This window comes from Chroicocephalus ridibundus, chromosome 8 (assembly GCF_963924245.1).
Source record: "Chroicocephalus ridibundus chromosome 8, bChrRid1.1, whole genome shotgun sequence".
NCBI lineage: Eukaryota > Metazoa > Chordata > Aves > Charadriiformes > Laridae > Chroicocephalus > Chroicocephalus ridibundus.
This window is the reverse complement of record NC_086291.1, coordinates 55,788,826-55,816,235: the sequence shown is the minus strand read 5'-3', so window position 1 is coordinate 55,816,235 and position 27,410 is coordinate 55,788,826. Positions and strand designations below refer to the sequence as shown.

At 44.4% G+C, this 27,410-nt stretch overlaps 1 protein-coding gene across 3 annotated transcripts in view; it reads right to left on the bottom strand.

The window, feature by feature from the left end:
- Window positions 1-8,799: 8,799 nt before the first annotated feature.
- The window catches only part of C8H7orf50 (chromosome 8 C7orf50 homolog), a 128,464-nt gene continuing 109,853 nt past the window's right edge, over window positions 8,800-27,410 (bottom strand). The window contains exons 3-4 of one of the 3 annotated variants that reach the window (XM_063344424.1): window positions 14,302-14,383; window positions 8,800-9,920 (exon numbers count right to left, since the gene is read on the bottom strand). In XM_063344424.1, coding sequence (XP_063200494.1) covers window positions 9,738-9,920; window positions 14,302-14,383 — 265 coding nt within the window. In that variant the 3' untranslated portion in view covers window positions 8,800-9,737. The remainder of the gene's footprint in view (window positions 9,921-14,301; window positions 14,384-27,410) is intronic. The other 2 variants (XM_063344423.1, XM_063344422.1) reach the window with 2 other exon arrangements.

Sequence of the window (27,410 nt, the reverse complement as noted above, 5' to 3'; positions counted from 1 at the left end):
TGGAATCGACCCTGTCAGTCATCCCGTCAGCCCACGCCTGCATCCTCCAGGTCTGTCACATCGTCCCTTGCCCCTTCCTCCCACAAAACCACCCCGGGGGGGCTCCTTCCACGCTGCCGTCCTGCACCGCCAGCTACCAAACGCCCTGTTCTGGGCTGCCCGGCAAAGCCGCTGCCTTTGGGATCCTCAAAGCCGGTCCCGGCTGGGCTACGCTCGCCTGGCACCTGCCCCCCCGCCCGCTCAGTGCCAAGCGCCGCACCTCTGGCCAGATGTTACCCGCTGCTCACAGCGTCCCCATCACTCGTGTGAGCGCTCTCCTGCATGAACGCTCTCTGGCACCGCCGGCGGGGCCAGGGCATGAGCAAAGCCCTGCTGCTCCTGCGTGGGCCACCTTTGCTCATTTTATCAGCACGGGCAGCTGCGCTGGCAGGTTTTCAGGGAGGATTTGGGGGCTGTTGACAATGAGCAGTCTGCAGCACGGACCTCTCCGCCGGACCACGGCAGCCACCGGAGGATGTGTCTTTAAAACCTCGAGCATCCTCCCGTCTATTCCTTCGGCCCAGTTATTAAAATAATTTCCAAAAAAAGCCGTGTGGCATGACATTGTGCAGCAGTCAAGCTGCTTATTCTGTGCGCAGCCCCCTGGATCATGCTGCAATAACGCGCATATGCTTTTGGGGCAGAGACCAGCGTTTATTTTAAGAGGTGCTTTAGGATCAAGACAGTCACCACTAGCTCGTCACATTTACTATTCGGGATTATTGGACCACAAGTGACCTTTCAGATTCTTAAGACTTGGATTACGAAGGGCTTTATAGACTAAGCCTAATGACTTGAATTATAGCCTTAGCATCCTGACAATCAGAACAGGACCACAAACATTTTACTTTCTTCTATCCACAAAACAGCTTGGGCCGGATTTCGAATCCATTTCAAGGGTATGTCAAGCCGGGGCCCATTATAATGATCTAGTTGAGTTGCAAGAAAGATAAGATGACCTAGGTAAAGGTCACGTCTGAAAGAAATGGCAGGATTTTCCAGATAAGCCAGCCGAGACATCTGTCTTCCTTCCTCCGAGGCAACTTTTTTATCATTTCCAAATATTAAAAAAGCACTCTGAAGTGCACATTTTAATCCGTGGGGCTGCAGTAGCAGGACGTGGTATTTTGTCATTTTCAAATCTCTGCAGCAAAAAGTTTTGTGAGACCCGATAATGCTCTTCCTGTAACTGGCGTGAACTGGAAATACCTTTCAGCTCTCAAAAAAGAAAAATAAAATACAAGTATCAGCAACTTATATGGCACCTGCTACCAAGGCACGCACGCTGGAGTTGCCATTCCCAGTCATCATCCACACTGTTCGGCATTACAGTGAAATTTGCTTCCTGACTGAAATGCCTGAAGCTCAATTCCTCCGTTACCCGCGTTCGGTTCCCTGGGCCAGGGCCGGCGCTGGAGCCCAAGAGCATCCTCGGACGCGTTCCTGCAGGCAGCTCCAAACACCAGTGCCTTGCAGCTGGATAGCAGGTCAAAAGTTGAATTTGACCATGAGAGCAATTTTATGGGTCACAAGAGACCTGCAGCCACACCAAGGACGCAAAGAAAGGCTGGCTGGTACGTTGTGCCAGCGGAGACGCCGCTCCGGTGAGGAGGAAGGGGCCACGGGCACAAGCGGAGCAGAGAAGCGAGCGGGACGGGCTGTTTGCACAAGGACGGCATTCGTCACGCTCCCTTCGTTCTTGGAGCAGGCACCATCTCTAACACTCCGGTAGGGAACGGCACAAACCGCGACTCACCTGCCCCGCTTTCACCTCCTACCGGGACCCCCCCCAAAAAAACCCAAACAAAAATTAGCCGAGACACTCTGTCTGCACGGCGCTAACGGGGTCACTCAACAAGAGTCAGTGTTTTCTCATTAAACAACGCCAAAGATGTACTCTTGATCTCCCTGCCGCCGGGGTTTTTTTCCTCCCTTTGTCCAAAGACAGCTGAAATAATAAAAAAAGGATTTAGAAAACAAAAGGGGAACCCCTGTATTTTTTTAGAGAGCCGATGAATATTTTCTAGGACTGAACTAACCTCTGGAAATAATTGTCAAGTTCACTGTAGTTTTCCTTCCACATACTGCGTCCTACAGTTGGCAGCCTTGGCGATTCAGAAGAAAAGCAATATAGCAAAAAAACGCTATAATAAAGTGCAGAGACCTGTTTCGTGCCATATTGCTGCACAGGTGACCATTTTTTGGATGAGTTTTATCAAAATATCACAGACTCAGAATCCAAATAGCTCTAACTGGCCTATTTTGAAATAAAAGGTGACTTCCGCATTTCGTAACTTTGATGAGCTGTTTTCCTCCTCATCTTCTTTGCTCCTTCAGTCAGCTGAACGCTTCCCCGTGCCAGTTAGAGTGAGTTATAGCCTGTTCAGGGGCTCGTGCAGGAAGGGAAGAAGGATGCTGGTGCAATATTCATAATGCAACCGTCCGCTCGGTGCAGCTTTTCCATCTCTGAGATTGACCAGCACACTAAAACCACTGCAAATTAAAATTATCTAAAGGTTTTTCTTCTTTTTGACAATAAAAATATCTGGGCAATTGGCTGAGTTCCAGCCGTACGAGGAGATCACCGTTTCCGAGAGCCCCGTTTCACCCTGCCTCTGCCGTCACCCTCTTTACCCTGCGCAGCGCTGGGGCCACCCGAACAAGGGGTGGGGGGGCCTCGTTAGCGGCTCAGGAAAGCGGGGAGTAAGCGTTCGGGTACACGACGGGACAGCCCCGAGAACAGCCCTCCCGACGGTGACACTGGCTGCAACCCCGAGCGGAGGAGCAAGGGCAGGTACCTGCACGGACCGAGCACCGACACGTCTCGCTACCCAAACACGAGGCAGATGCTCCCAGGCGCGATCAGAGCGCCGACGGCCTTCTGTTTGACCGTTTCTTGTAGTCATCTAAGGCGGTTTTAAAAGTGCTTAGGTAATCTCTGCCACCTCTCCCCAGTTCCTGCAAGTCAGACGCAGTCTGGGACCAGGCTCAGGCTGGCATCACCTTGCCCAAGCCAAAGCGCGCTACGCATCCAGATGTCAGGTCTGGATCTGCTTAATGGGACGTCTCCCCAGGGACGAGCTGGTGGAGATGGAAATCCAGAGCCATCTTGCAGGAGTTTAGGTAGATTTTAAGGATAATTCAGTTCTTATGACTATGAGGTCTCAGGACCTTTGAATCCCCAATGCCTTCTGCTATCCTAGCTGAAGTGGCACGCACCAGAAAGCGCGCTTTCACAAAACGACGGATAGTGGAAGCAGATCCTTGGGTGTGCAGAGATGGCGTGGGCAGAGCTGAGGGCCTAGAAGTGAAGCGTGAAGACCATCTGCTGCTCATGGCTCCTGCTTACAACAGGCGCTGGAAGCTTCCAAAAGCTTCCCAAAAGGTATCGGAGCCTCCAAAGAGATGGGGGTACAGGCAGAGCTGTGCAGTCGGTCTGGAAATAAGAGTTGCTTTTGACAGTCCTCAAAGCTGCCTCTGAAACAGGAGAGTTTGGCTTGGACACGGGCTGCGGGCTCGTCACAGACGGCGTCTCACCTTGAGCGTGACCAGGAGGAGGTAGTAGGACTCAAAGGAAAACTTGAGCATTACTGTCATTGCCAATTAATTCTTGAACTGAAAGCAAAGCAGGGGTTTCCTCCGTGGGACTGGAAGTGACCCACAGGCAGGCGAGGGGGGTGAAAAGAGATCGCTCTTCTGGGGTGAGTGTCAATTCACCCACAGTAACTTCAGCAGCTTCTCCAGCATCTATTCTATTGCAATGGGCAGCAGAACGGGCCGCCGTCCAGAGGGTCTGCAGCCTGCTCCCAACACACAGATACCCTGCATTTATGTTACCTGATCACCACAAAAAGGGGCTCGGGGTCCCTCCCAGGGCCGAGATGTCACCAGGGCAGTGGACCGTTTTGACGCTGCTGATGGGCACACTTAGACACTGGAATTTCACCCAGATTCCACATGTTTAACACCAGTAGCTTGTAGCCAGGGCCTGGCTTACCATCAGCCCTGGTACCTTCAGCTGGTTCGGCCCCGAGCACTAACCACAAGTACGACTTCAGAGGAGCTCCATATTTATCCTTTCTGGCACGTCATAGTGCCCCACTAAACAAGGACAAAAGATTTCCTTATGTAATAGGGAGACTATTTGTTATTTTTAACCTTATGGCAGCCAGGATTTGTGCCAGGTGGCAATTTGCCTTAACCAGGCAGCTTCGGGAGGTCACATTCCCCACTGTCATCCTTGCCCTCTGGTATCTTTGCTGCCCATACATGGCTTCTCGGCCGGCTGGCGCGGTGGCCATCTGCTAGCCTGTATTTGTGACAGCTCGCAGAAACACCAGTCTTATTTAACACGGTAAATTGGGGTGCTGGTCAGTCATTCCCAGGATCCTGCAAGAGCTTCTGCTTCTAATTAATCTTTGTGAAATCCATAAAGCTTATTTACCTGCATCTACGCTACCAGAGAAACGCTATCGCTGTAGCCTAAGCCTTCAATATACCAAAGTAGCTTTGAAACAGTTTGTTTAGTCAGATTGAGCCCAGGGAAAGTAGGCAAATAAAATGGTTGCAGCTCTCAGCAAGCCCAAGCCCGAAAAGGGGCAGCGAGGCCACGGAAGGCATCGAGCTGCGCGCGGAGCATCCGAGCGGCCGAGGTCCCGCAGCCTCGTGTCTCGGCGCTCCCCTGGCAAACGCCGCCGCTCGCTCGGCACGTTCCGTAAGCGGCATCACCATACCGGATTCCAGCAACTTCACGGAGCTCAAGAAAGCCTGGCTGACACAAAGCATGCTGCCAGGGACCAGTACAGAAACCCAGTGTCGACATCCTTCTTGGGGTCCAACGGAGCTCAACAGCAAGTGATGATTTTCACAGTGCCGGAGCTACGTCTAGCTATTTACAAGCAAATGAGAGTGACAGATCCCGTGTCCCGTGGCTTCCAACTGTACGAAACACACGTGGGACCGCGAGGAGAATAGATGTAAGTTGTCACAGCAAAAGGCGACGTGATATTTCAATTAGCAGCAAACCTTCTTTAAAAAATCTGAATAACTAAAGCTAATAGGAAATGTAATTCCACCTTCCTATGAACAGAAGGGTAAGTGGTCATCTTTAATTACGTGCTCACATAATTCAGGGCTTTTTGCTTGTTCGCTTCTAAGACAATCCCCCTTCAGTCAGTCTCCAGGCTGGAGGCACAGCGAGGTAGAATTTGAATTCTTCTGGCCATTTATATACATGTGGCATTTCTTGACCTTTAAGTATTTGATTTTGAAACCTATTTAACTTTTTGACGTAGGTGTTTTTGTGGGTTTTCTTGGGGAATGCCAAAAATTTTCTGCGGGGGGGGGGGGGGGTGGCAAAAAGAAAAAAAAAATCAATAAGAGCAACTGTATGACTGTTCTTCTGTTCTTAACCCCAGGGCCCTCCCCCTGTGTCTGTAACACCAGCCAAACTTTCTTAGTAGCACAAGCTTCTTATTCAGCTTTGTTTTGACAAAGAAAGATAAACCACTGTTTTGCCTTCCCCTTCCCCCACCATTTACTCGTTAGTTTTATTTAGTTTGGTATTCCCTGCTCCTTGCAGGGGGCGGGGGGGGGAAAAACATATTGAAAAAAATAATTATTTTTGACCCTATTGAGTTGTTGACTATGTACGTTCTTATGAAGAATTAAAATAGAATGTAATTATAAATCACTGCTAAAATGAGCTTGTCCTGCAAAGGCAAGGACATTTAATTGTGTCCTTGTATGACTGGAATCACTGTAAACAACTAATATTCCTATTTGCAGGGACAGAAATAACCGGCTCATTCAGCTGTACAGAAAGGAAGACATAAAAGGAAACCAAAGGCTAAACCAGAATAAGCCACTGGAAAGTTTTATGTCAACAAAACTGGATTTAAATTAAGTAACATCAATTCAGTATTTTGACTGTAAACGAATCAGAACATTAAAACATGTTTTAAAGGGAACATTTGTGATGAAACATCTACGACCAGTTCCTACACCGAAGGAATGGGAAAGTTCCTACTTATTGCTCACATCCTCGCGGCAAAGTTCTTTCTCCAGCTTTAACACCGCTTTGTAGCCCCGACTTTCGCAAATGAGACCAGCAGCAGAACTGCAAGTTACACCCAACGGGAAATACAGCACTGACGACATAATCAGAGGTTGCATCACGCTACGTAAGCGCCAAGGAGTAAAATTAAAACTACACAGACCACTGCCATTCTTATGCTTTCTACTTTTCTGAGTGCTTGCCTTTGCGACTTACATCTCTTTTATGATTGTTTTTTCTGACTCTGATTTGCAGGAATGCGAGCAGATTTTAACATTCATTATTTTGCCTTACTCTGTGGCAAACGTAAAAAATAAAAAAAAATACCCCCAAACGAATAAAGCACGCTCCAACCAAAGCAGCGCATTTCTAAGCTATTTGAAATGACGGGAGATGAGTCAAGAGTCACCTTGCTTTAAAATCAACAGAACCAGGGCACAGCTATTCTCCAGTGAGGGGAAAGGAGGAAATAAACTACACGTTCCACAGCTACGATACACCCTTTGGAAACACGAGCAGAGGATTCATTTACCCGGTGATTTTACAGTGGTGATAACAAACGAAAATTGCGGGCGGACAGCGGAGAACCCAGCAGATATTCGCAGCACGGATCAGCCAAATCGAAGGGAACTTTCTACATTGTCAAATTTTGAGTAATTAGTACTTCCATTAGAGGCACAGTTCCAGCTTGAAGCAATTTTGAGCAATTAGTGTTCCTTTATTTTGGCTAGAAGTCCTGACTTCAGCATTCTCTGAGAATACGAATTCCTCCAGCCAGAGCTACACAACAGAGATTAACTCAACTAGAAGACAATTAGAGCAGGCAGATGAAGCTGTAATTTGTCAGTCTGTACACGCTGGTACTTCGAGCCTCGGATGCCGTCCCCACGAACCCAGCAGAATGGTTTAAAGGGAAGCACAGACACCACCCTGTTCTATCTCTACCTCTACCTGTGACTGCCTCAGCTACGAGCCACGTCGAGATTTGAAAATTCTCCACGACCAAACGTCAAAACAAAGTGAATGACGCGCCAGATTACATCTTCCTCTACAGCTCTGACCAGCGACCGCAATTCAATAACTGATTATACACTTAATAACTTAAAATCATTTAAAATACACAACGGAGGAAACCTTGCTACGCTTAGTGACCCCGCAAAGTACATCCCTAGATGAAAACGCCAAGCTGAGCAGCAGCTGCCCGGTGGCCAGCAGATGGACAAGACAGAATGTGATTGCCAGAGATGTTACTGCATTTGCACGCCGTGCTGGGTAAGCTGGCTGGGTCCTCACGCTCTTGCCTTTAAAATGGGCCTAGCAATACACGTCTCCCAAAAATGTGTTTGTTTTTGCATTTGGTGGGTGTTTCAAAGATGACTTGTTCACCAACCAGTTGAAGATTCTTTCAGGAAAGGGGCAAGTAAAGAAGCGAAATGCAATTAAGTGTCCTTTCCTATCTGCACTACAACAGGACAACACTTACAATATTTCATATTGAGCTCTGAAACCCAAGACACGCACAGCAACAACGCAAAGCAGAAGCTTTACAGGCCTTTTACCCAATCTCCAGACACCGCTGACCATCGAGCACAGCCCACGAGACATGTGGCAGAAGACATCATACTTTGCTTCCTCTGCTGAACGCAACCATAGCAAAAATTACCTTTAGTTTTAAACTTCTGAATTTTCCATAACCGCAAGAAGCGGGGGCCGAAGACCACATCCTCCAGCTGGTGATGGGCAGCGCTGAAGGAAAGCTGGAACGGCAGCGGAGGAGGAGGAGGAGGAGCAGGACCTCGCGCAGGGTCCGTCACTGCCCTGGCCAGGGGCCGCAGCTTTTCTTCTCCAAACGTTAGTGTTGACACGGACTCCAGACTGGCAGGCCTTATGTGCCTTTAATATGAATCGATATAAAAAGAAATATGACATTCTTGATCTACAAAGCCTCTCTTCTCACAGATTTGTCAACATTTGCAGGCGGTCAGAACCAAGGTCCAAGAAAGGCAAATCTTGCCAAATCTGTCAAAATCGGTAAAGGTTCACATTTTTTTGCCTGGACCTTACCTTTACAATCCCTTTCATAAGTCTCTTCCAAACCATGGTTGCAATCTGCTTGTGCTTCTAAGCTAGAAGGTATATTAAGTGCACAGCGAGGGCCTACGTTTTTGTGCGGTAAAGAAACCAAAAGTGGTAATTTTCAAATAACTAAGTGAGAACACAAAGTCTTCTTTGACTCCTAAAAGGCAATCATAAATTCACACAGGCACTTTGAAAACTTCATCCCTGAGAAATTCCTTTTTTTTTCCCTGATGGAAAGAAAAAAAGTCTCAGCTCCTGCTTGGAGCGACCGTGGTTTTCCGCAGACATAAAATGTAAGATACAATGATCTTCCACTAGTTCACTTAATGTCAGCACCGCTTCTTTGCATGGAGCCTGCTGCTTCTCCAGTCTTTTTGGGCTGAAAACATCGTCTTCAAGAAGTCAGAAAGCCTAAGCTATTTGTTACTAGTAATATATTTCATATTTCCGAAGATCTGTAGTAATCCATGTCGGTGAAGGCTGTCAAATCCACCCAAATGCCTCTTATTGAAAAAGGAGGCCTGCATACCCATAGACCCTCCCCTCCCTCACCCCTCCGAATTAATGCCATAATGCCCAAAGACAGCCACTCTTCTAGAACACCACGCATTTCATATAGCGCTTTTTAATAAAGTATGAACGATGTTTGCAGAAACATTAAAGAATCGGGTCAAGAACACTGTCTAAATGCAAGTGTTATTAAATAAGTCAATCATCCAACTTCTGAGTCATTAATGTCCTTGGTTTTTACTCGAAAGCCTCATTTCCAGCACATTTATAGGAGACAAATGGCCCACGTCAAAGCGCATGAACACAAATTAACTCTTTTGGATGCCAATTACAAGAGAAAGATGAAAAAGCAGCACTGGCAGGCTGGAGAGAAAGCGCCGCAGCACAGCACTTCTCATCGCAGGGAAGTTTAGGTCAAATCAGGTGATTTCACTACAAATCAAAGGACTTGACCCGTTCCCATCCGGGCATGATCCGAATATCTACACAACTGCCGTGCCGCCTTTGAAAACTTTAAAATATAAAAGGCAAACTGACAAAGCTGATGGCATCGCCGCGTGAAGTGCTAACAAGCAACTGCGTTGTAGAGCCCCTGTTCAACGGAGCGACCGCGACGGTTCCCGCATCCCAGCGACCCAGCGGAGCGGGATCTATCGCAGCCGGACTCTGCACTCATTTGAAAAGAGCCTCTGGAAAAGAGCCTCCCAGCCTTTGGTTGGCTCCTTCTTATTAAGAACTGCAAAGCTCCTCTTATTTAACGACAATTACAGGAGGAGATGGAGAAAAACTAACGAGAAAGAGAGGTTTATTTTTCTAAAGACAGGCGGTAAGATTATTTTTAATGACATGCCTAGGGACCAAATATATCATTCATATTTCATCACCTCAAAACATGATAAATATTTGTGATTGGAAAAAATTATGGGTACAAAATATGAAAATTTAGTATTAGGTTTCCTATTAGAAAATACGTCTTTACAGCTAATTTATAGTCTCTGCGTACACCATCCTATTCTCCTCTCCACCAGCCAGCCAGCAAGACACAGAAATACTCTCAGGACAGCAGCTGCAGAACTTGTCGTATGCGCTCGCACTTCTCCAGCAGGTTTGGGTCTTCTGCCTCGGAACCATCAAATTCCTTCATAAAAGCTTCGGCTTTCTGCACAGTTATGTCTCGCGCACCGCCTTGAAGCCCTTGCAGATAATCCAGCAAAATGGTGAAATACTTGTCCGGAACCTTTAAAGAAAAAAAAACAAACAACCCTGCCTTATTTTCTTCTCTCTCAATCCCCATTCACAACCACGTCAAACCACCACCTGAAAGATAATTAGGAGAAGCGCATGGGCTTGGTGCCTGCCAATGCCCGCCTCCCGGTGGAAGAGTTTGTGCCAAGGTTGGAGCTGCCGGGAGGGATGGACGGTCCGTGGCGGAGGACTGTCATGTGCTGAGATGGGCAAAGCATCCGAGAGGAAATTCTAAGCAGATGTGGAAATGCTGCTCGGCAAACGCAAAGGCTCCCCGAGAGCGAGCTCAGGGCTGGGAGGGTTGCCGGGAGAAAAAAAAAAAAAACAACAAAAAAACCCACTAGCCAAATTTTTCTCTTGGAAACATGTATGCAAACCTTGGTCAATTCCGGGAGAATTGCACGCACATGTCTGAGGAAAGAATTTTGCTGGACGCCCCCACCCAAAATCATTTGTTTGCGAAGACGAGATACCACCCACCATCAAGCACTTTGACGGAATGCTTATACGAAGGAATAGAATTTAATTTGAAAAACAAATTGAATTCAGACATATGGAAATAATTTTTAAATCACGCTGACTAAAACTGATAGGTTCTACCAACACGTCTAACATTAAAGGCAGTTTAGTCACCTCCAGTTGCGTTACCCCACTTCACTCCCTTTCTAATTAGCTGCTCATAGGTTAAATTTTAACTTACCTGGTACAACGTACAATTTAAATGATCATTGCATTAAATAATCTTGGCAATAACCTAGCAAAGACTTTTGAATGATTTAGTCAGTATTTCAAACCAACGCATTTTCAAAAGTATTAGGTGAGCAGATCTAGGTTGAAGCGTATCTGAACTTTACGTTGTCTGTCTGCGGACCAGGTTTCAGCCAATAAGAGAATATTTTGGCTGTGAACCAGGAGATGTTAAAATGACCTAATCCTGCAAATATTCTTCTCCATGTTTAACTTCACACATATAACTTTTAAGCGGCATGCTCGACATGAGTCAAGTTAAACACATACGTAAGTATTTAAAGGACGGGAGACTAATTATTCGAGGGCTGTTTCAATCCTGCAAAGTATCAACATTTCAGAGAAGACAGAGCTTCAACAGATACTTAATTTACAACTTATTTCTCCATCGACATTTGGCAGCCTAACTTTGATCACTAAAACTTCTATCACTCCAAAAGAAGAGGAAGAAAGAATATTCCAACACTGCCTTCATCAATCAGGGATATTACAAAGCAATAAATCAAAAGTAAAGTCAGCCTCATCACTTAGGCACTATGGAAAACCTTCTAATTCCTCACACAAACGCTCTTGAGTTAAAGAAACAATACAAATACCAAAAAAAAAAAATTAATTTTACAGTGACTAACACTGAAATGGATGATACATGAACTGTTGCTATAATATATGAATCAACCACATTTAAACACCATGAAAAATGTCTATATTTTTTGAAGCCTTTTCACTCACAGTAAACCGTGATTTTATTTCGGCGCGCAAGTGCTCCTTTAATGCAGATGCTCAGTGCCGGGTTTTTTAAGCTCAGCGACGTTTCTGTGTTTCAAACCTTAGCCAAATTATCTACACAATTTACACCTCTTGTTCTCAGCCCTCGTGGCACAGTCATACCTCACTCTGTGGAATTACAGTTATTATTATATCATTTAAGCAAAGTGCTTGATGGGGCAATTAAAAGCCTCCTCTAAATTTAGAAACACAAAGTGTGCAGACAGACATGTGGCTGCCTGAAGCCTAGAAAACATTTAGCATTTGGTCCTGAGGGTAACGGCTCAAGTGTTCAAAACGACTGTTTTTTTTCTTTAAGACAGCTACTAGGTTTATTTCAGCAAGAGCTCACAATGCAGTACCATGTGGGCACGACAACATCGCGTTTCCTCCTAACTTACACATACCATGGAGCCAGAGCAAGGACTGGAACACGGGAAGTGCCAGCAAAAAGTTAATGAAATCCAAATTTTAATTCTTCAAATGCAGTAGCAGAAGAGCTGAAATGGCAGGGACTCTTGGCGAGGCTTCACACGAAGGAACACAATCCTCCTTCTAAGATCAGCTTTTGGGCTGGCTTGAAACTGGATATCAAGATCTCCCACCACGGCGCTGGCAAGTGGAAGTGACGCTTAGGGGATTTTATTATTATTCTTTTGTTAAACTGCTTTGACCTTTTGCTTGTTTCTTTTTCCCCCTCACACGCTAACCTCGCCTCCGTTCTACCGGGCTAACGTGCGCCGCAGCTGACTAACATGGCAATACATCCCAAGGTGAAATAACGACCGTCGTCGGGAAAAGGGGGGAACCACTGCAGAATAGTGGCAGGAAAAGAGCAGTTAGCGCTTTTAAACTACACTGCGTAACTCTAGAGTGTTCAGGCTTTTTAGACTTGCAGATGCCCGCCTATTCTGCAAAGCAAATACAGCTCTCGGCACAGAGAACCTGAGCCGAGCGGTGCCAGGCTGGATTTCTCAGCTCCTTCCGAGGGAGCCTGAGGAACCCCCCAAGGCCCCGCAGCCCAGGAGCTGGACACAGCCCAGAGAGTCACCTGCTAAAAACGCTGCGCCAGATGACAAAGATCAACAAACGATCTAGCGTTTATTTTATAGTGGATCCTGAAGACGTATATACACCGTAGGCACACAGCCTTGGCTCGGAAGCTGTCAGCCAACCACCAGATGGTTCTTAAAGGGACTTACAAAAACCCCTTATGTTGCAAAGAACTTTAAAACCTCAACTTCTTTCTTACAGAAAATGGCCTATCAGTACAGGAAACCCAGTCCGCCCCTTTGCATGGCTTTGCAGTAGGCATCCGAGTGACACCAGGAGATCAAAGATGTGGCTTAGGAAGGGAAGAACCTCATGTCTCCTTTTGTATTTCAGTCATGCTTGGATATCCAACAGATTTTACTCTGTAATGGGCAGGAAGTTGGATTTGGGTATAAAAAATATTCAAAAGAAGCTGGTCTGCCCTGCCTACAGCCCTGATGAAGAAAGAGGCTTCATCATATGCTTAATTATAAGCACTTGAGCAGTTCTACTGACTTCACTGAATCTAGATGCAGATGTTAATCATTATCTAAAGCTCACATTCAATGCATCTCTGATTATAAAACTACAAAATGCGTGAGTTAAAATAAATCATAGCACTTTCATCAGATTAAAAAAAAAAGTAGACGGGAAGTTTCATTTCAGCGTCGAGAAATAAGGAGTTAAGCTGTGTTTTGATACATAAGCCAAATGCTACTTACAGTTAATTATTTCCCGGTATATTTCAACACAGAACCCAAAGTCAACAGGTAAAAAAGTAAAAATATCATTCTGCCTGTAAAACAATTTCTAGGTAGCTCTAAAGAGCATATATTGATTTGGAAAGGTTGATAAAGGCTTTTAAAGGAGAAACTCAGAAACAGAAGACAGTGCAAATAACCCGGATACCTACAATCAGATCCTGCAACCAAGCTTTTTAAAGCATTACGCTGTGCGAGCGTTTTTGCCTTCAGGAAACTCTTGCTTTTAACTATCTGGTTCTCTAAAAGTATCTTTAATCCTAAAGGTAATGCCCTATGTCAGGTGACTGGCGTAAGAGCTGCTGAGTAATTTGGGTCAGGAAGATCGGTATGCTTAAATGTTTGAGCGCGCACAAAATATCAGCAAAAACTAACTGAATGTCAACTAAATGAATCAATAAAGAAGGCGCTGGGCAAACGGCTCCATGTTTGCTCTGTTACACAACAAAACCGATGCCCTGAAACCCCCGCTCGACACCACGCTGGGCAGACGCTTCTTGGAAATTCAGTCTATGTTGGTTTTTAAGTTCTGAAATGAATGGATTTCAGGAAGGATGGAAGCCTAGCTTCTGGTTACGCTTTACGCTTTTTACAATCAACATCAGGTTTCACTTATATTTTAATGAGAAAGCTATTTTAACATCTTGGCAATACGGCTGTGCATCTTCCAAGGAGCCAGAGATATCTGAAGCAATATGAGAATCGTGGTTTACAGTATTGGGTGCCACGTTCAGAAATTCAAATTCAGGCTATGACTCAAATTCTCAGTAATCTCCAGATTTATATAAAACATGAATCTGCCCTATTTATGCTTGACATATGTCAAGTATAAAAATCTAGCATGCGCAGGAGAATGACCACCAACAAAATAAGACGATGAATTACAAGCAATTAAAATGATGCAGCATCTTGGTTAAAAACAAAATAATTGATTTATAAATTCTTAAAAACTGACTGGAAAGCTGCGGGGCTAGTAGCAGCAACTTTTGGTTAATAAAGAATAGCTACGACTAACGTATAAAACTTTATACCATATTTGTTCTGAGAAAAAGCAGCGTTAATACAAACCTTCTCCTTATCATACATGTGCAGGAGAAGCCAGGTTTGTCTTGTCTTCTGAAACTTCCATTCTTCTGGGGTTTCAGACCAGCTGTGGTAGATTTAAAAAGAAAGAAAAAAATGCTAAAATGAAATACTGTGTGATCAAAACACTCACTATTCATAAAATATTTCCCACGATGACCCCGAGTTCCACGACACCGTACGAAAGGGACGCTAGCCCACACGTTGTCCAAGTGGCACAAAAGAGCCCAGGGGCCGGCGACTTGGCTGACCCGCGACAACCGAGCGACCAAATCCTTCGCCCAGCTGCAGGGCCAGCGGTGTAGCTGGGAGGTGGAGCGGGGGGAGGAATCACATTTGGGTTTCAGAAAGGTGATATTTCACAATAAACTAAAATTCCTATGAAATTAAGCGGCCTCTGGAGCACAGGAAGGAGCGACTGGTTCTAGAACGGTCACCTCTGCAGCGGCCGAAGCCCATCGCGGGTGAACTCCGGGCTGTCCAGAGCAGAGAAAATTCATCTTTCAGGAGCATATGTTTTAAGGCTCGGATTTGCCTAAAGGTGTGACTTAAATCTTGACGTTTACAGGATAGAAAAATGCTTTTTATGTCTCGCTCTCCCCAGGAATTCAGATTCCAATATTCAGCTCCAAACTTCAGGCGGCTTCAATACCGTTGGAAGTGAGCGGGGAGAACAAACGATTAACATCTGCAAGTGTTCTCTGACTGTTTAGCAAACACATTTTAAATAAGCAAAATTTTAGCTGGGTTAAAACGGCACATTTACGTACATCTTGAACACAATTTTAAAGCTGGTATATCCTGTTGATGATAGATGAAGACAGAGGTTTATTTCTGTAAACAAACGAGAAAACTAGCAAATCTCACTATAAAATTAAGACTTCTTTTTAAAAATGTGCTTGAAAATTAGCATCTTAATGCGGACAAAATCTGTCAGTACACTGAAATATCATTTAAAGATCCAGAAGAAAATAAAAAAGGAGAATAAAAAACCAGAAAATTTTACAGTTATTTGATTTTTCTCGAAAGAAAAACAAGTCTCCAGAGGGTAGCACGCAGGGTGGCCTTCATGTTCCGGCTTGTTTTACGCAGCAACAGAGAGCACAGAAATCCAGTGAAAAGCCAGCTGGGTGTGAGAATTAGAATTGTTTGAATACTGTCAAGTCTAATAAAGCAAAAGAGCCTTCATAGTCGGTGAATGCTGCACCAGCAAATCCGTCGTTCAGTCAATTCAATGGAAGAGAAGAAAACCAAAGGCACAAATTTGTACAGAAGGCTTTCATGGAAGTCTCTGCGGAAAACCCAAAAGAAAATCAATATTGTCTTGACTTTTAAATACAGCATAAAGAAAAAGCAGCAGCCACTCATTAGGGTTATCACTAGCTAAACTCAATAAAATATCCGTAAGCAATCTATAAGGTAAAAATCAGACAAATAGCGGTAAACCAGGAAGGACGGACAAAACACTAATAACCACAATATATCTTATTTCACATGCTCAAATTAAATCCACAAACGAACTGATCTAGAGGTCTCTTTTGCGACGTTGCGAATAAATAGGCAAAAGTTTGCAAAACCAATATTGCACAAAAGCAGGAGGCCAAAAGCTGACTGCTAAAAGTTACAGAATGTAATAAAAAAAATATTATTAGGGGGAACCCATCCTTCTCCCATCACCACCAACCCAGAAACCAAAGTAATTGCAAAATATGGGTCACTCAGCCCTTGGTGTCACTTGCGGTGTCACTTGCCTTCCCAGCAAGGTGCCCAACTGGGCAACGATGACTGTCAAAATCACACCAAATGTAACGCATGGAGCCGACAGAGCGTGACGTGAAAAGGGCTTTTCTTGCGGGACAAGTGACTTGCTCCTTTGTACCCAATTCCTGTGTTTGCCAGGCAAACGCAGTCGCTCCTAATGAGAAACTGGAACTTCTGCAGGAAGTGACTTCACTCCTAGAAGTCCTTCAAAAAAAATAGACACCAATGATGGTGCTTGCCGTCGAGAGGAACCCTTTCTTTTACGAGGTTCATCCCTCTGAACATGGAAGATGTTGTAAGAAACACTCGCTATTTGCACAGCACGAAGAAGGAGGTAAGTTTAAAATTCTTTTTTACGTTAAATAGGCCTGGAAACAGTTTACACTGTAATCTTTGCAAGGTGACAAGAACAAGCTGAGTGACAGATCTGTGACCGCATCCTGTGAAAACAGTCCCTCTTCTAATGAAAACCTTCAATACATGTTTTTATTTCTTTAAACTCCACATATTTATACATTCGTGATTTTCACTGGTTAGGCACACCACGTAGTACTCTGAATATTTTATTCTCTGCTAATTTTATGTTTCTATCACTTACGCTACCACCCGAGTACTGTCAGGCATTAACTTGAAAAATACAGCCTGATTTCACTAATCTCCTATAAACCTATAGGATGATAAAATATCTTTATTACCTACTTTATAAACAACTGAGACCAACAAATGAGTGCACTATAAGGTTAATTGCTCTTATTAGCCCATTACCAAAACCATATGCTCTCTTCTACACGTTAAGGCAAGCCACTACGCCCCTGCATCCACGGTCCCACACTGCCCTTCCCTCCAGTGAACTCTCCTGTAGAAACAAACAAAACTTTCAGCTGGTCTGCCTGAAAAGTTTCGCCCTATATACACCATAATAATTCACACAAACAACAAATACTTCAACATAATCAACCGCAGAAAGTACGTTTGTGCCCATTATAGCACCGGAGCCTCCAAAACCGTTTCTTCCGGTTTGCGCTCTGTCCTCTCAGAGTCAAATGCTAAATGAGTATGGTAAAAAAGGAGTATTTTCCTTAATAGGCTATGGGTGCGCTCATATTTTCAGAAAATGCTCCCAAATTTTTAGCTGGCACTCTACCCATGGTTGCATCAATTCCTATTTCTCCCCTCCAGGAAAATGGTCCTTGACCCCCATTCCTATCCAACTGTGGGCAACACGCTCGTCATAACGGATGCACAACCTTTACGACAGATGACGTGGCAGTTGCTCCCCGTAATCAGACCCCCAACAATTATTAAAATAACAGTTTTCCACTGATTCCTATGACCATGACAGCTTTTTTCCTACTCCTAAGACAGCTTTAAAACTTCCGGAAAGCATCACTCCATGACAAAGTGAGAGGGGTATCTCCTTTTATCGGAATGACACGACCAGCACATTTTTAGAAATGCTCAACTTCTAAACTACAAAAGTTAAAGCTTTGTAACGCAAGAGAGGTCTCGTTTTGCTGTTTATACGCAGGTAAGCTTCCCTGACATACTACAGCAATAGAAAAGGATCCCTTTCAGTGATTAGATATACAGAGTACGACCAGCTACATTATGGCTTCAAAAAACTTTATAGACAACCACAACCTTTTTCCCTTTTTCACAGTTTGAATTAATTTGGTAGCCCTTAAAAGTATCTATGTCCACATCTAATATAAACTATGGAATTGGATGAAAAAATATACATGTGTAAAACATGTATTTTTCTAGTATGCCCGGGGCTAATTTTCAATATATTGTACAAACACTAATCGCCTTCTTTACACAGTTAATGTTTGAATCTTTCTTACGAGCTCTAGCTCATTGAAAAAACACATTGGTTGACTTTAGTTAAAGAGAGCTTTTATGTTTGTACAAATGACCTTCCTACATGGCTTTGAAATTGCAGATACAGAGGAAACGAATCAAGCGGCGCAGGGAATTCTACATTTGGGCTTTTGGTTTTTAGCATGAGAGTCTCACGTGAAAAAGCTGCCCGAGATTCTCACTGGTCTATCTCCTAAACGGCTTTTAGTCTCTACATTCAAGTAACCTCACGCAAATCTATTCCCACACCACACGGGAACACGGGCAGCAGAACCAGGCGAAGGGAAGACAACTGGTAGCGCGGGGCAGAGCGCTCCGGGGTGTCCTGGTAGAAAGAGAAGGGAAGGGAAAGTCGTCAAATTGGTTCCAGACACACAGAGAAAAACATTATTGTTACAAATTGGATTCAGGAAGGCAAGACAATGCATCTGCTGAGAGAACTGGCCAGGACAAAACGCTACAACGCTGTCACTGAATAATCTCCACCGTGTAGAAACGCACTGTGCTGAGAACCTACTGCTTTATTCATTCAACTGACAAGATTATCGGGTAGGAGACAAGTCTTAAAAAAAATGAAGAAGAAATAAAAACACGTGGCTGCCGAGAACCTTCCAGAAGGCAGGAGAGCGCTCCTGCAAGGGCATCTGCATATACTTTTGGGCCATTGACTGTCCAGCCCACCTCGGATACAGCTTCCAGCCTGGATATCTATCCCCGGGAAAGCAGGCTGTCACCAAACCTGGATTTCCCCAGCACACGGCCCAGGTGTAGCATCAGGGAGGAGCACATCATCCCTGAGGACCACATCAGCGTGGAGCCTCCTCTTGCTCTCCTCTGATCTACCCTTACGTCTCACCTTCTTATGCTCCACTGAACCTCCAAGGAGGGACCGAGACACAGATCTGGTGGATTACACCATGTTCAAGGCTACGTTGAAAAGATCAGTTGGAAAGGTTAAAAGCAGCGTACTGCCAGCTCTACAGAAATTATCACATTCTTCTCGCCCCATTTATCCAGGGGCTTTTCTGTTTTGACACACTGGGTTATTCATCACCCCGAAACCTGCCTTTAAGGATCACCTATGTTCTTCTCACGCCCGGCACGAAGGCTGAACAGAAGTTATGGCACACGACCAAGGCTTGCAGGAATCAAGTTAAGCCCTTTATTCCCCGCGCGCTCTGCAAACACTGCAAAAGGCGTCATGTCGGCACTCACCGCCCTACCCGTAAAACGTGGATAACAGGTGCTTCCTCAATAAAGAACAACCCTACTCTAAAAAAATCCCCTCAAAGGCATTTAAGGCCTTGCTGAAACACTTGGCACTCAAGCGACTCGCTGTAATATTTCACAACGCAGTACATACAACAGCAGCGACTTTAAAATGCGATGCACTTAGGTTTAAGGCACACTCACTGCTCTTATACGGCTGAGTTTGGAAGCTCCGGAGACGGTTATCGGGTCAGTTCCACGGTGGCCACAATGCTGCTCGCGGCCAAGAGGTGAGCACGGGAACCTCGCCGAGGCTCCCGGCACCGCTGGAAGCAGCGTGGAAGGAGCAGAAATTCAGCATAAACTCGCTCTTGTGGGCAAAGAGCCATTTTACAGATGGAGTTTTTATACACGTATATAAAAAAATATATGGATGTGGATGGAAGTTTAACATATGCCCGATAGTGCACACAGCGAAGTAGGAATAATAATTTTTTTGTCCAGTTATAACACATACAATTATTTAAAGGGAAATGTGAAAGTGTTTATTTTTATTGAGGGCATTCGCAATTTCTTCTGTTTCTCTCAGAAGCATTTAAAACAAATTGACTTTGAAGAAGACAGTTTTTGAATGTCTTTGTCAACACCTGCAGGCCCAGCAAGCCGCCTTGCGGTGCGCTCCAGTGCCTAATGCAAGGTACGAGGAAATCTCATTTCAAGCGCGTGTGATGCTGATTTTCCCTCATTTGGAAAAAAATATCCAAAATTTAAATTCTGAATAGATTTTCAAAGATTTGACCGGAATGGTTGTAGTTAAAATCTTAGGCACAGTAACCTGCGGCAGGACTCAAGAAACAGACGTAAGAGAGAGTCACAGCCTTTATTTTTAACTGTGTTTTTCCTGCATTATGGATGACTGTTTATCTCCCAACTCCAGCTCCTGGAGAAAGTTAATACATTTAGACTGATATTCTCAAATCCAGTTTGGAAGCTAATTAAATTATGACTCAGATAAAGGTTTTCCTTATTTTCCTGGAAGGGAAGAGACACTAATTGAGCTCCTTTGCCAGAAGAAAACTTCCTAAAATTGTCAACAGATTTTAGAGTCATTGCCACATTTTTGGTTGAAAATCCTGGCACCATTTCTCAATCTGTGGTTTAAAAACAATTTTTAGTATATTCTTCTATCTGGTTTAGACGCAGCATAATGACTAAAGCCTTGTGAAAAGGTGAGGGGAGGAAGCTTTTTTTCTTTTTTTTTTTCTCTTTTTTTTTTCTTTAGGAATCACAAATGCAGGAAGAAATAAACATGCTTTTTAGTGTCCCATTTTTGTCCTGATGTCCAATATAAGGACAGATTGTATCTGTACAGCGAACTACACAGGTCGCAGAATTTTCTTAGAAAGTATTTATAAAGCAAAAGGAAAGGGCCTTTGTGCCTCAAAGCAAAGCTTTGATTAAATCTACAAAAAATGTTTATCACAGCATATCTTTTATTATATGTACTTTTATCACTCGCCATTATTTGTATCGTTTTATATTATGTTTGCATCCTGAACTCCAGCCAAGGCTAGAAACCCCCTCCCTCCCCCACTACAGGCCCCGCTCAAACGCAACGTGAGACGGTCCCTTGAAGAGTTGGAGTATGACAAGATGAGGCCGATGACAAGCGGAAAGGAAAGGTGACCCAGGAAACCATACCAATGCCCCAAAATCACACAGCAGGTCAGCAGCAGAGCTCCCCTCTCTTCTATAAGGTACGATACACGGAGGGCATCTTACTGTGACTCAACTTGTCAACTTTCCATAGACACCAACCTACCTGCAAACGCCAAGAGCCTTCCACTGTGGAAAAAAAACCCTTTACAATTTGGGTTTTTTACATTTTTTTCCTAGTACAGTTTTTTAGTTTGGTACTTGTAGTTAGTTTTTGGTATCTGTAATTAGCCTGCCTGCAGCAAAATTGCATTTTGATCTGAAAATATATATAGCTGTAATAATACGCTGAGAACTTGCTCTTGTTTTCAGTAATAACAAAACGGTCAGCAGCAGGCTTGAAAGACGACAGCTAATATCACTATATTACTATATTACTAAGCTAAACATGGGTTTTATTTTACATACGCTCACAAAAAGAAGACAAAGCACGAGTTGAATTATCACAGAAGAAGAATAAAAACTAGAATTTGAGCCCTTTGCAGCCGATCTGTTCCGCTCCTGCACGGAACATACAAGGCAGCGCTATCCCAGGGCTGAGCCGAGCCCCATCTCCTCTCCAGATGTCCAGCTTTTCTTGCACTTAATTCTGGTCACACTGATGCCCAGACCAGAAACAAGGGAAAGGAAAAATGAAAACAACTGTTATGCCTCCCTCCCATGAAGAACATGCTGGGGGGTACGAGGAGATAAAGAGGGCCCCGCCGTCTGCATGAAAATCATGTAAGAAGCCAGCTGCAAGTAAAATCATTTTCAAAAGTTGGCAACAATCCATTTCTATAAACGCTTTCTGATGATCAGATGAGGGATATGCTACCAGGCCCAGAAAAAACAAATACCGTCACTTGTCTTCTGTCTTACCCTTACACCACACGACATCCAACTGGGGCACAGGACACCCCGGCCAAGGCACGGATTCAACCCTAGTTGCAACCAGTAGCTCATTTTCATTGCTTTTTAAATTTTAAAACAGCTGTTAAAACTTTTAAAGATTCTCCCTTCTGGCACCTCGAAGAAGAAAAGAATAATAGAAGAGATTAAACAATTAAGAACAAAATGAAAAAGTGGATTTCTCAACCTTAAACGAATCGTTCATTTCAAAGCAGGGATGTGAAGAGCACGTAGATTGAAATCAGGCTGAAATCACTGCCTGTGACTCTGTAATTCCATGTTGCTGGGAGAAGACTAGGTCCTGGGGTGGTTCTCACCTGGAGCAAATAACCACTGCATTTTACTGCTCCCCAGGATACGTGATGCGAATCCTTTCAAGCAAAATCTAGAAGATTCAATTCTATCATTCGGTGCCACAAAAACACCACAGTAAGCCCTAGTCATGGGGAGCGGAGCATTAATACACCCTCGTCTTTCTCTGGGTGTCAATACAAAAAATTTCTATAGTTTCAGCAGTGCTGGGTCATACCTATACCTGCTATTCTTAGAATATCACAGTGTTAATGAAAGAAGAATTAGAAAAGCTGCTATGAGAAGTCAAATACTTACTAATGCCAGAAAAACAAGTCTGTATAATTATAAGGCCTATCTCAAAGATAGCAAGGATAAAAAGAAATCAAACAAACAAATAAAACCCACAAACTTTTTGCTTTTAATAAGAAAACACCAGAAATGTCTGAAATGTTTTACCATATAGTGATGCTGAATGAAAATGCTGGAAGAGAAACCAACTTTATGCGAAAATTTTATCAGTGAAAGCTTTCGAGGAAGGATGAAGAAACGACCACTTGGAGAAGGATTTGAGTACCAAAGATGTTGGCTGATCCATTTTGCTTTGAACCGGCCAGGATACCAAAGCGCCAATTTATTGCTCAGTATATTGAGCTGAAAGTGTGCATTATGTAGTTATTGTGCTATTTCAAGGAGCCCCGAAGCCACAAAGCGAGGCTGGCACCCTCTGAAGGCGTCTAACCCCGCCGGGCCTCTGATCAGCAACGCTGCTGAGAATGGGTTGCTTTTTTTGTAACCAGATGTCTTTAATTTAACTTCAGGTTGGCTGTTTCTGTGCTGTTTCTACCTTTGCAAAGACCTCATGGACTTCCACAGCCAACGGGATCAGAAGTGCTCTTCTGCAGATCCAAACTCCAGAGTAACATTTGACTGTGATATGGACAAGCTCTCTCATTATGCTAACGAGATGCACACCGGCGCTAAGTCCCAGCACCGTGCACGTTCTCCCTTTCTGACTCTCAGCATCCAGGACATCCAGCCCCGGTCACGGGGAGCCCAACTGACCTTCTTTCCTCTCCTCAAGATTCAAATCCAGCTCCTGCAGGCTTCCCAACAGGGCTTCCCCGCATCCTTGAGGAACAGGAGCTGCTCAGACCATGGAATGTTGTCCCAGGATCCTTGAGGAACAGGAACTGCTCAGACCGTGGCACACGGTCCCAGGATCCTTGAGGAACAGGAGCTGCTCAGACCATGGAATGTTGTCCCAGGATCCTTGAGGAACAAGAGCTGCTCAGACCATGAGCGTTGTCTCAGGGAACTTGGGGGCTGCAAGTGGTGCAAACCCCCCGCTCTGCAATGTGGAGGACTCCGGCAGGCTGAGTGCCAGCACCATTGGTGAAGCAGCAGCTCCCATGTTCTCTCCTTGCTTGACAAGTAGAGATACTCACGCTGACAAACAGATGCCCTCAAACTGTCCCTCTGTGCTGCCCAGGAGCCTCCAGGAAGGGCGAAACCCCTCCCTCAAAGGGATGAGAACCCCTCGAAGGGAAGCTGCCCCTTGAGGCCACGCTGTAGTTCTGGCCCATCACCTCGTCAACAGCGCTGGCCTGTTCTGGTGACGATGTTCTGGAGGCACATAGGAGACATCCTGGATTGTCAAATTCTTACCTGCCCGCTTTACTGAACTGAGTTCTCTTAGGACAGTATTAAAGAAGAGATAATTATTAATGTGGATGCCAGCCCTAGATGCACTCTTGCAGAAAGTACATTCACAGGCTTCTTTTTTTCAAACGCAATCCAAGTATTTTTTATCGCTGGCTAATTAGACACAGCTCACCTTTGGTACAGGAAGCCCCGCACAGCCCTCTTCAAACAACCCATCACACAGATGGCTTTTACAGTGCGTCTGAGAGGGTGCCACATTTGGGATTATTCTGGACCAACAGCAAGAACATGCATAGAACCTTTAAAAAAAAAAACCCAAAACTCAACCCATCACGCACCTTTGTCATTTTTCACATCCCAATCCGGATGTTCTGTGGCAGCGTTCATTAGGAAGTACGGCAGAGGCAGGAGGGGAGCGTTGCAGACCCTGGGCCATTCGAATCTCCGAAGATGTAACCAGCGCCTTGCGCCATGATTCACTCGCCTGTTTGCAGAAGAGTTTTAAAAAGGGACAAGCCCGTGAAAACATCAAGATCAACCTAGGAGCGCGCAGCAGCTGACAGCCCACTCGTGTTTTCTGGATGTAGCTGATCTGCTCAGGCATCTCTCGCTGCATAATCAAACCCACGGGGCTCTCCGGTATTCGGGACGGTATCAGAGTCTCCTCTTGCAACACCCTGGGATGTGCATTGCGCTACTGAGATTTTCAGTAACCTATGCTTAAAGAAACCGATCTGCCAATTACTGCTTCCTGCAGATGGCTTTCATTCCAACTCAATTTTATTCATATAAAAGCAATTACTAATACCTTTTTGGGCATCATCGTATTAATAAATGTGTGAAGCAGGAGACGAGTTTTATTAAGGATCCAGTTTTATTATTTCAAAAATATTGCTTGTTATTCTAACTCTGGCTAGGAAGCCCTGACAGCTCCCTGGAGCTAACTGATTAATAACCATTGCCAACTGCGTTTTAAATTTTAATTTTGGCCTTGGCTGACTAGACTAAACGATTCCCTAGAGCGTCTCTCCACTATTTTGAGTGTTTGGGCATTGGATGAGTAGTTTAAATGCGTTTGAGGAAGCGAGCAGCAGTGTTAATTCTCCTAGATCTAAATTTTATGACACAGAGAAAACATAAAACCTTCCTTTTGCGTCCCTGCCGTGTCAAGAGCGTAGCCCGGATGGAAGAAGATGGGTGAGGAGAAAATGCCTTTTCTCGAATGCCGAAGGGGGTTAAGGGGGGGACGCCGGGTGCGGGGCCAGGCAGGGCCAGGGAGAGCAGAGTCCCAAGGCCGGCAGGAACGAGCGATGCTCCACACTCATGGCCAGCGCTATTTTATTCAAACAAAGCAAATAATCCCTGCAATCTGCTTTTAGTTTAAAAACATCAACAGGTAGCTTGTCGTATACGAAACGGGTCATTTTAATTATGCTGGTTTTATTTGAGCTGACGGGCGCAGGAGTTTTACCCAAGAGAAACGAAAAGGTCAGGGTGACGGTGAGAAGTGCTCCACACCCCCCACCCCCTGAGCAACGGTGTCGGGATACGGTCCTGGAGCTGCCTGGCCTTTATGCCACGCTTCTGCTTCTGAGCCTCCCGAACATACCTTACAGGGGTTCTAAAAGTCATTTCAGACAAAATAACATATTAAAGCTGCTTCATTATTTGATTAGATGCAGCCTCTTTCGTATAATCCTATGGACAGATGAAAGCTGGATCTCAACAAGAAATATCTAATGGCTACATTTAATAAACTGTTAAGAAAATTCATTTATACTAGATTTTATTTTACTGGAAATGAGAGTCATTAAGAAAGGATGCATTAAATTTTCTTAACTAGGTTTGGAAATAAAGATGTTATTTTACAGGAAAGAGAATCAGGCAAAGAAACCTTAGCTATTTTTACCTCGATATTTATGGACTTAACACGTGTAATCTAATTTTCCCCATCTGAGGAAGCGCTTTCCAGCGCTATGGCTAATTACTGCTCAGGCAATTTATAGCTGCAACAACATATATGTGAAAATTTATGAGGAATCTTAGAAGTCCCACTGAAAAAAACTGGAAATAAATAAAAGCAAACTAAACTTTGGAAAAAATCAGTTCACCACGAATGCAGGGGAAGCCTCCTCAGGCACATGCGAACGAGCCATCTTAAGAGCCACCAATCTCATCTGACACAGGACCATATGCAGGAGAAGAACCTTATCTACGTGACTGAGAACACAAGCGCTGCCTGTAACCTCCAGCTGGCTAACTCGGGCGTTCTTGTTCCTAGTTTTATCAGCAGCAATGAAGCGGAATAAAGCTGCCCCGGTCATTTGCAGCAAGACTACACAAGACGACACCACAACTGCACGGAGACCCCAACCATGGAAGACAGAGACCTCTCCCAAAGCAGCTGGAAGGGTTGGGAATATCGACCCATCCATCGCGTGCCCACCCAGAGATGAGTACAGTCGCTAGGGGCCTTCAGGAATGTCTTGAGATGCCCCCACAGAAAAAAGAATCCATGTAAACTCCTCCTTCAAAACAAGGAACTTGGAGAAATGCTACAGGTCTGCTGGGCCCAGACGTTGGGATGGGGCCAAGGAAAGCAGAGCCTGGGCTCAGAGGAGAAGAAAGTTATGTCTAGTTCCCCTCCTGTCACTTGCTTGAAAGGAGACCTTTGGATAGTACAAGGACTTTGGTGAGTCACAATCTTCATCACTGTTTAATTTATCCATCTGAAAAATGGGGTAATATAACAATTTCTCAAAAGCTGTCATAACAAGAGGGAATAAATCAGTGTCAAAATATTTTTCATTTATTTAGTCAAAATACAGTCATGATACGCTATCAGGAAAGGTATTACGGAAAAGCAAATTACCATTACGATGACGGGGAGAAGATAAGAGAAAATATTTTTTAAAAAACAAAAATAAAAATCCCTTTAAAGATGGGCATGGTTAGTCGATAACATATTTTTCAGCTGATCCTGTAAATGATAGATGTCAGATGAAAGGATTTGTGAATTCATGCTAATGATGCTATTAAATACAGTATTTCCCTATGAGAATGTTTGAACCAAATGCCCAAGTAAATATTTTGACAGCTTTGTTTCGCACTGACAAAATGGTAGAAGCGCAAAGAGACAGAAGGTTTCAAAGTAAATCGCTCTGCAGCTTTTACCGAAATATGCTTTGAGATGTGTACTTGTGACCTTCCATAAAATTAATTCAAAGATTTAGGAAGACGAATTATTTGATTTGGAGCCATAAAGCAGGATTAGAGTTTCCTAATCTATTTCTCCCTTTTTGTTAAATTGAGTGACCATTTATGGTTATGGAAATCACAGGAAGAAATCTCTTTTCTCTGCCACAAACTAAGTAGGCCCATGAGCAGATTTAGGAAGATGGAAGAGCTATGGACTCCGACGGAGAAAGATTTAGCACGGACATGAGCTTCCCTTGACTTCTCCTCTTAAGTCACACATTAGCGCTAAGCAAAGGGGTAAGAAAGCTACTCCAAAACCACTCCCTACAGAAAGGAGTTTATCCGGAATAATACAACTAGCTGAACCATACGAGGTTGGGTTGAGGGACAGTGGCGTTAGTCCGGCTGCTTTTCCAAAGCTCAGCTTAATAAACTGCATCATGAGCTTTTACCAATACGGCTGGAAAATCACCCAACGGCTGATGGTTCTGCAACATCCTACT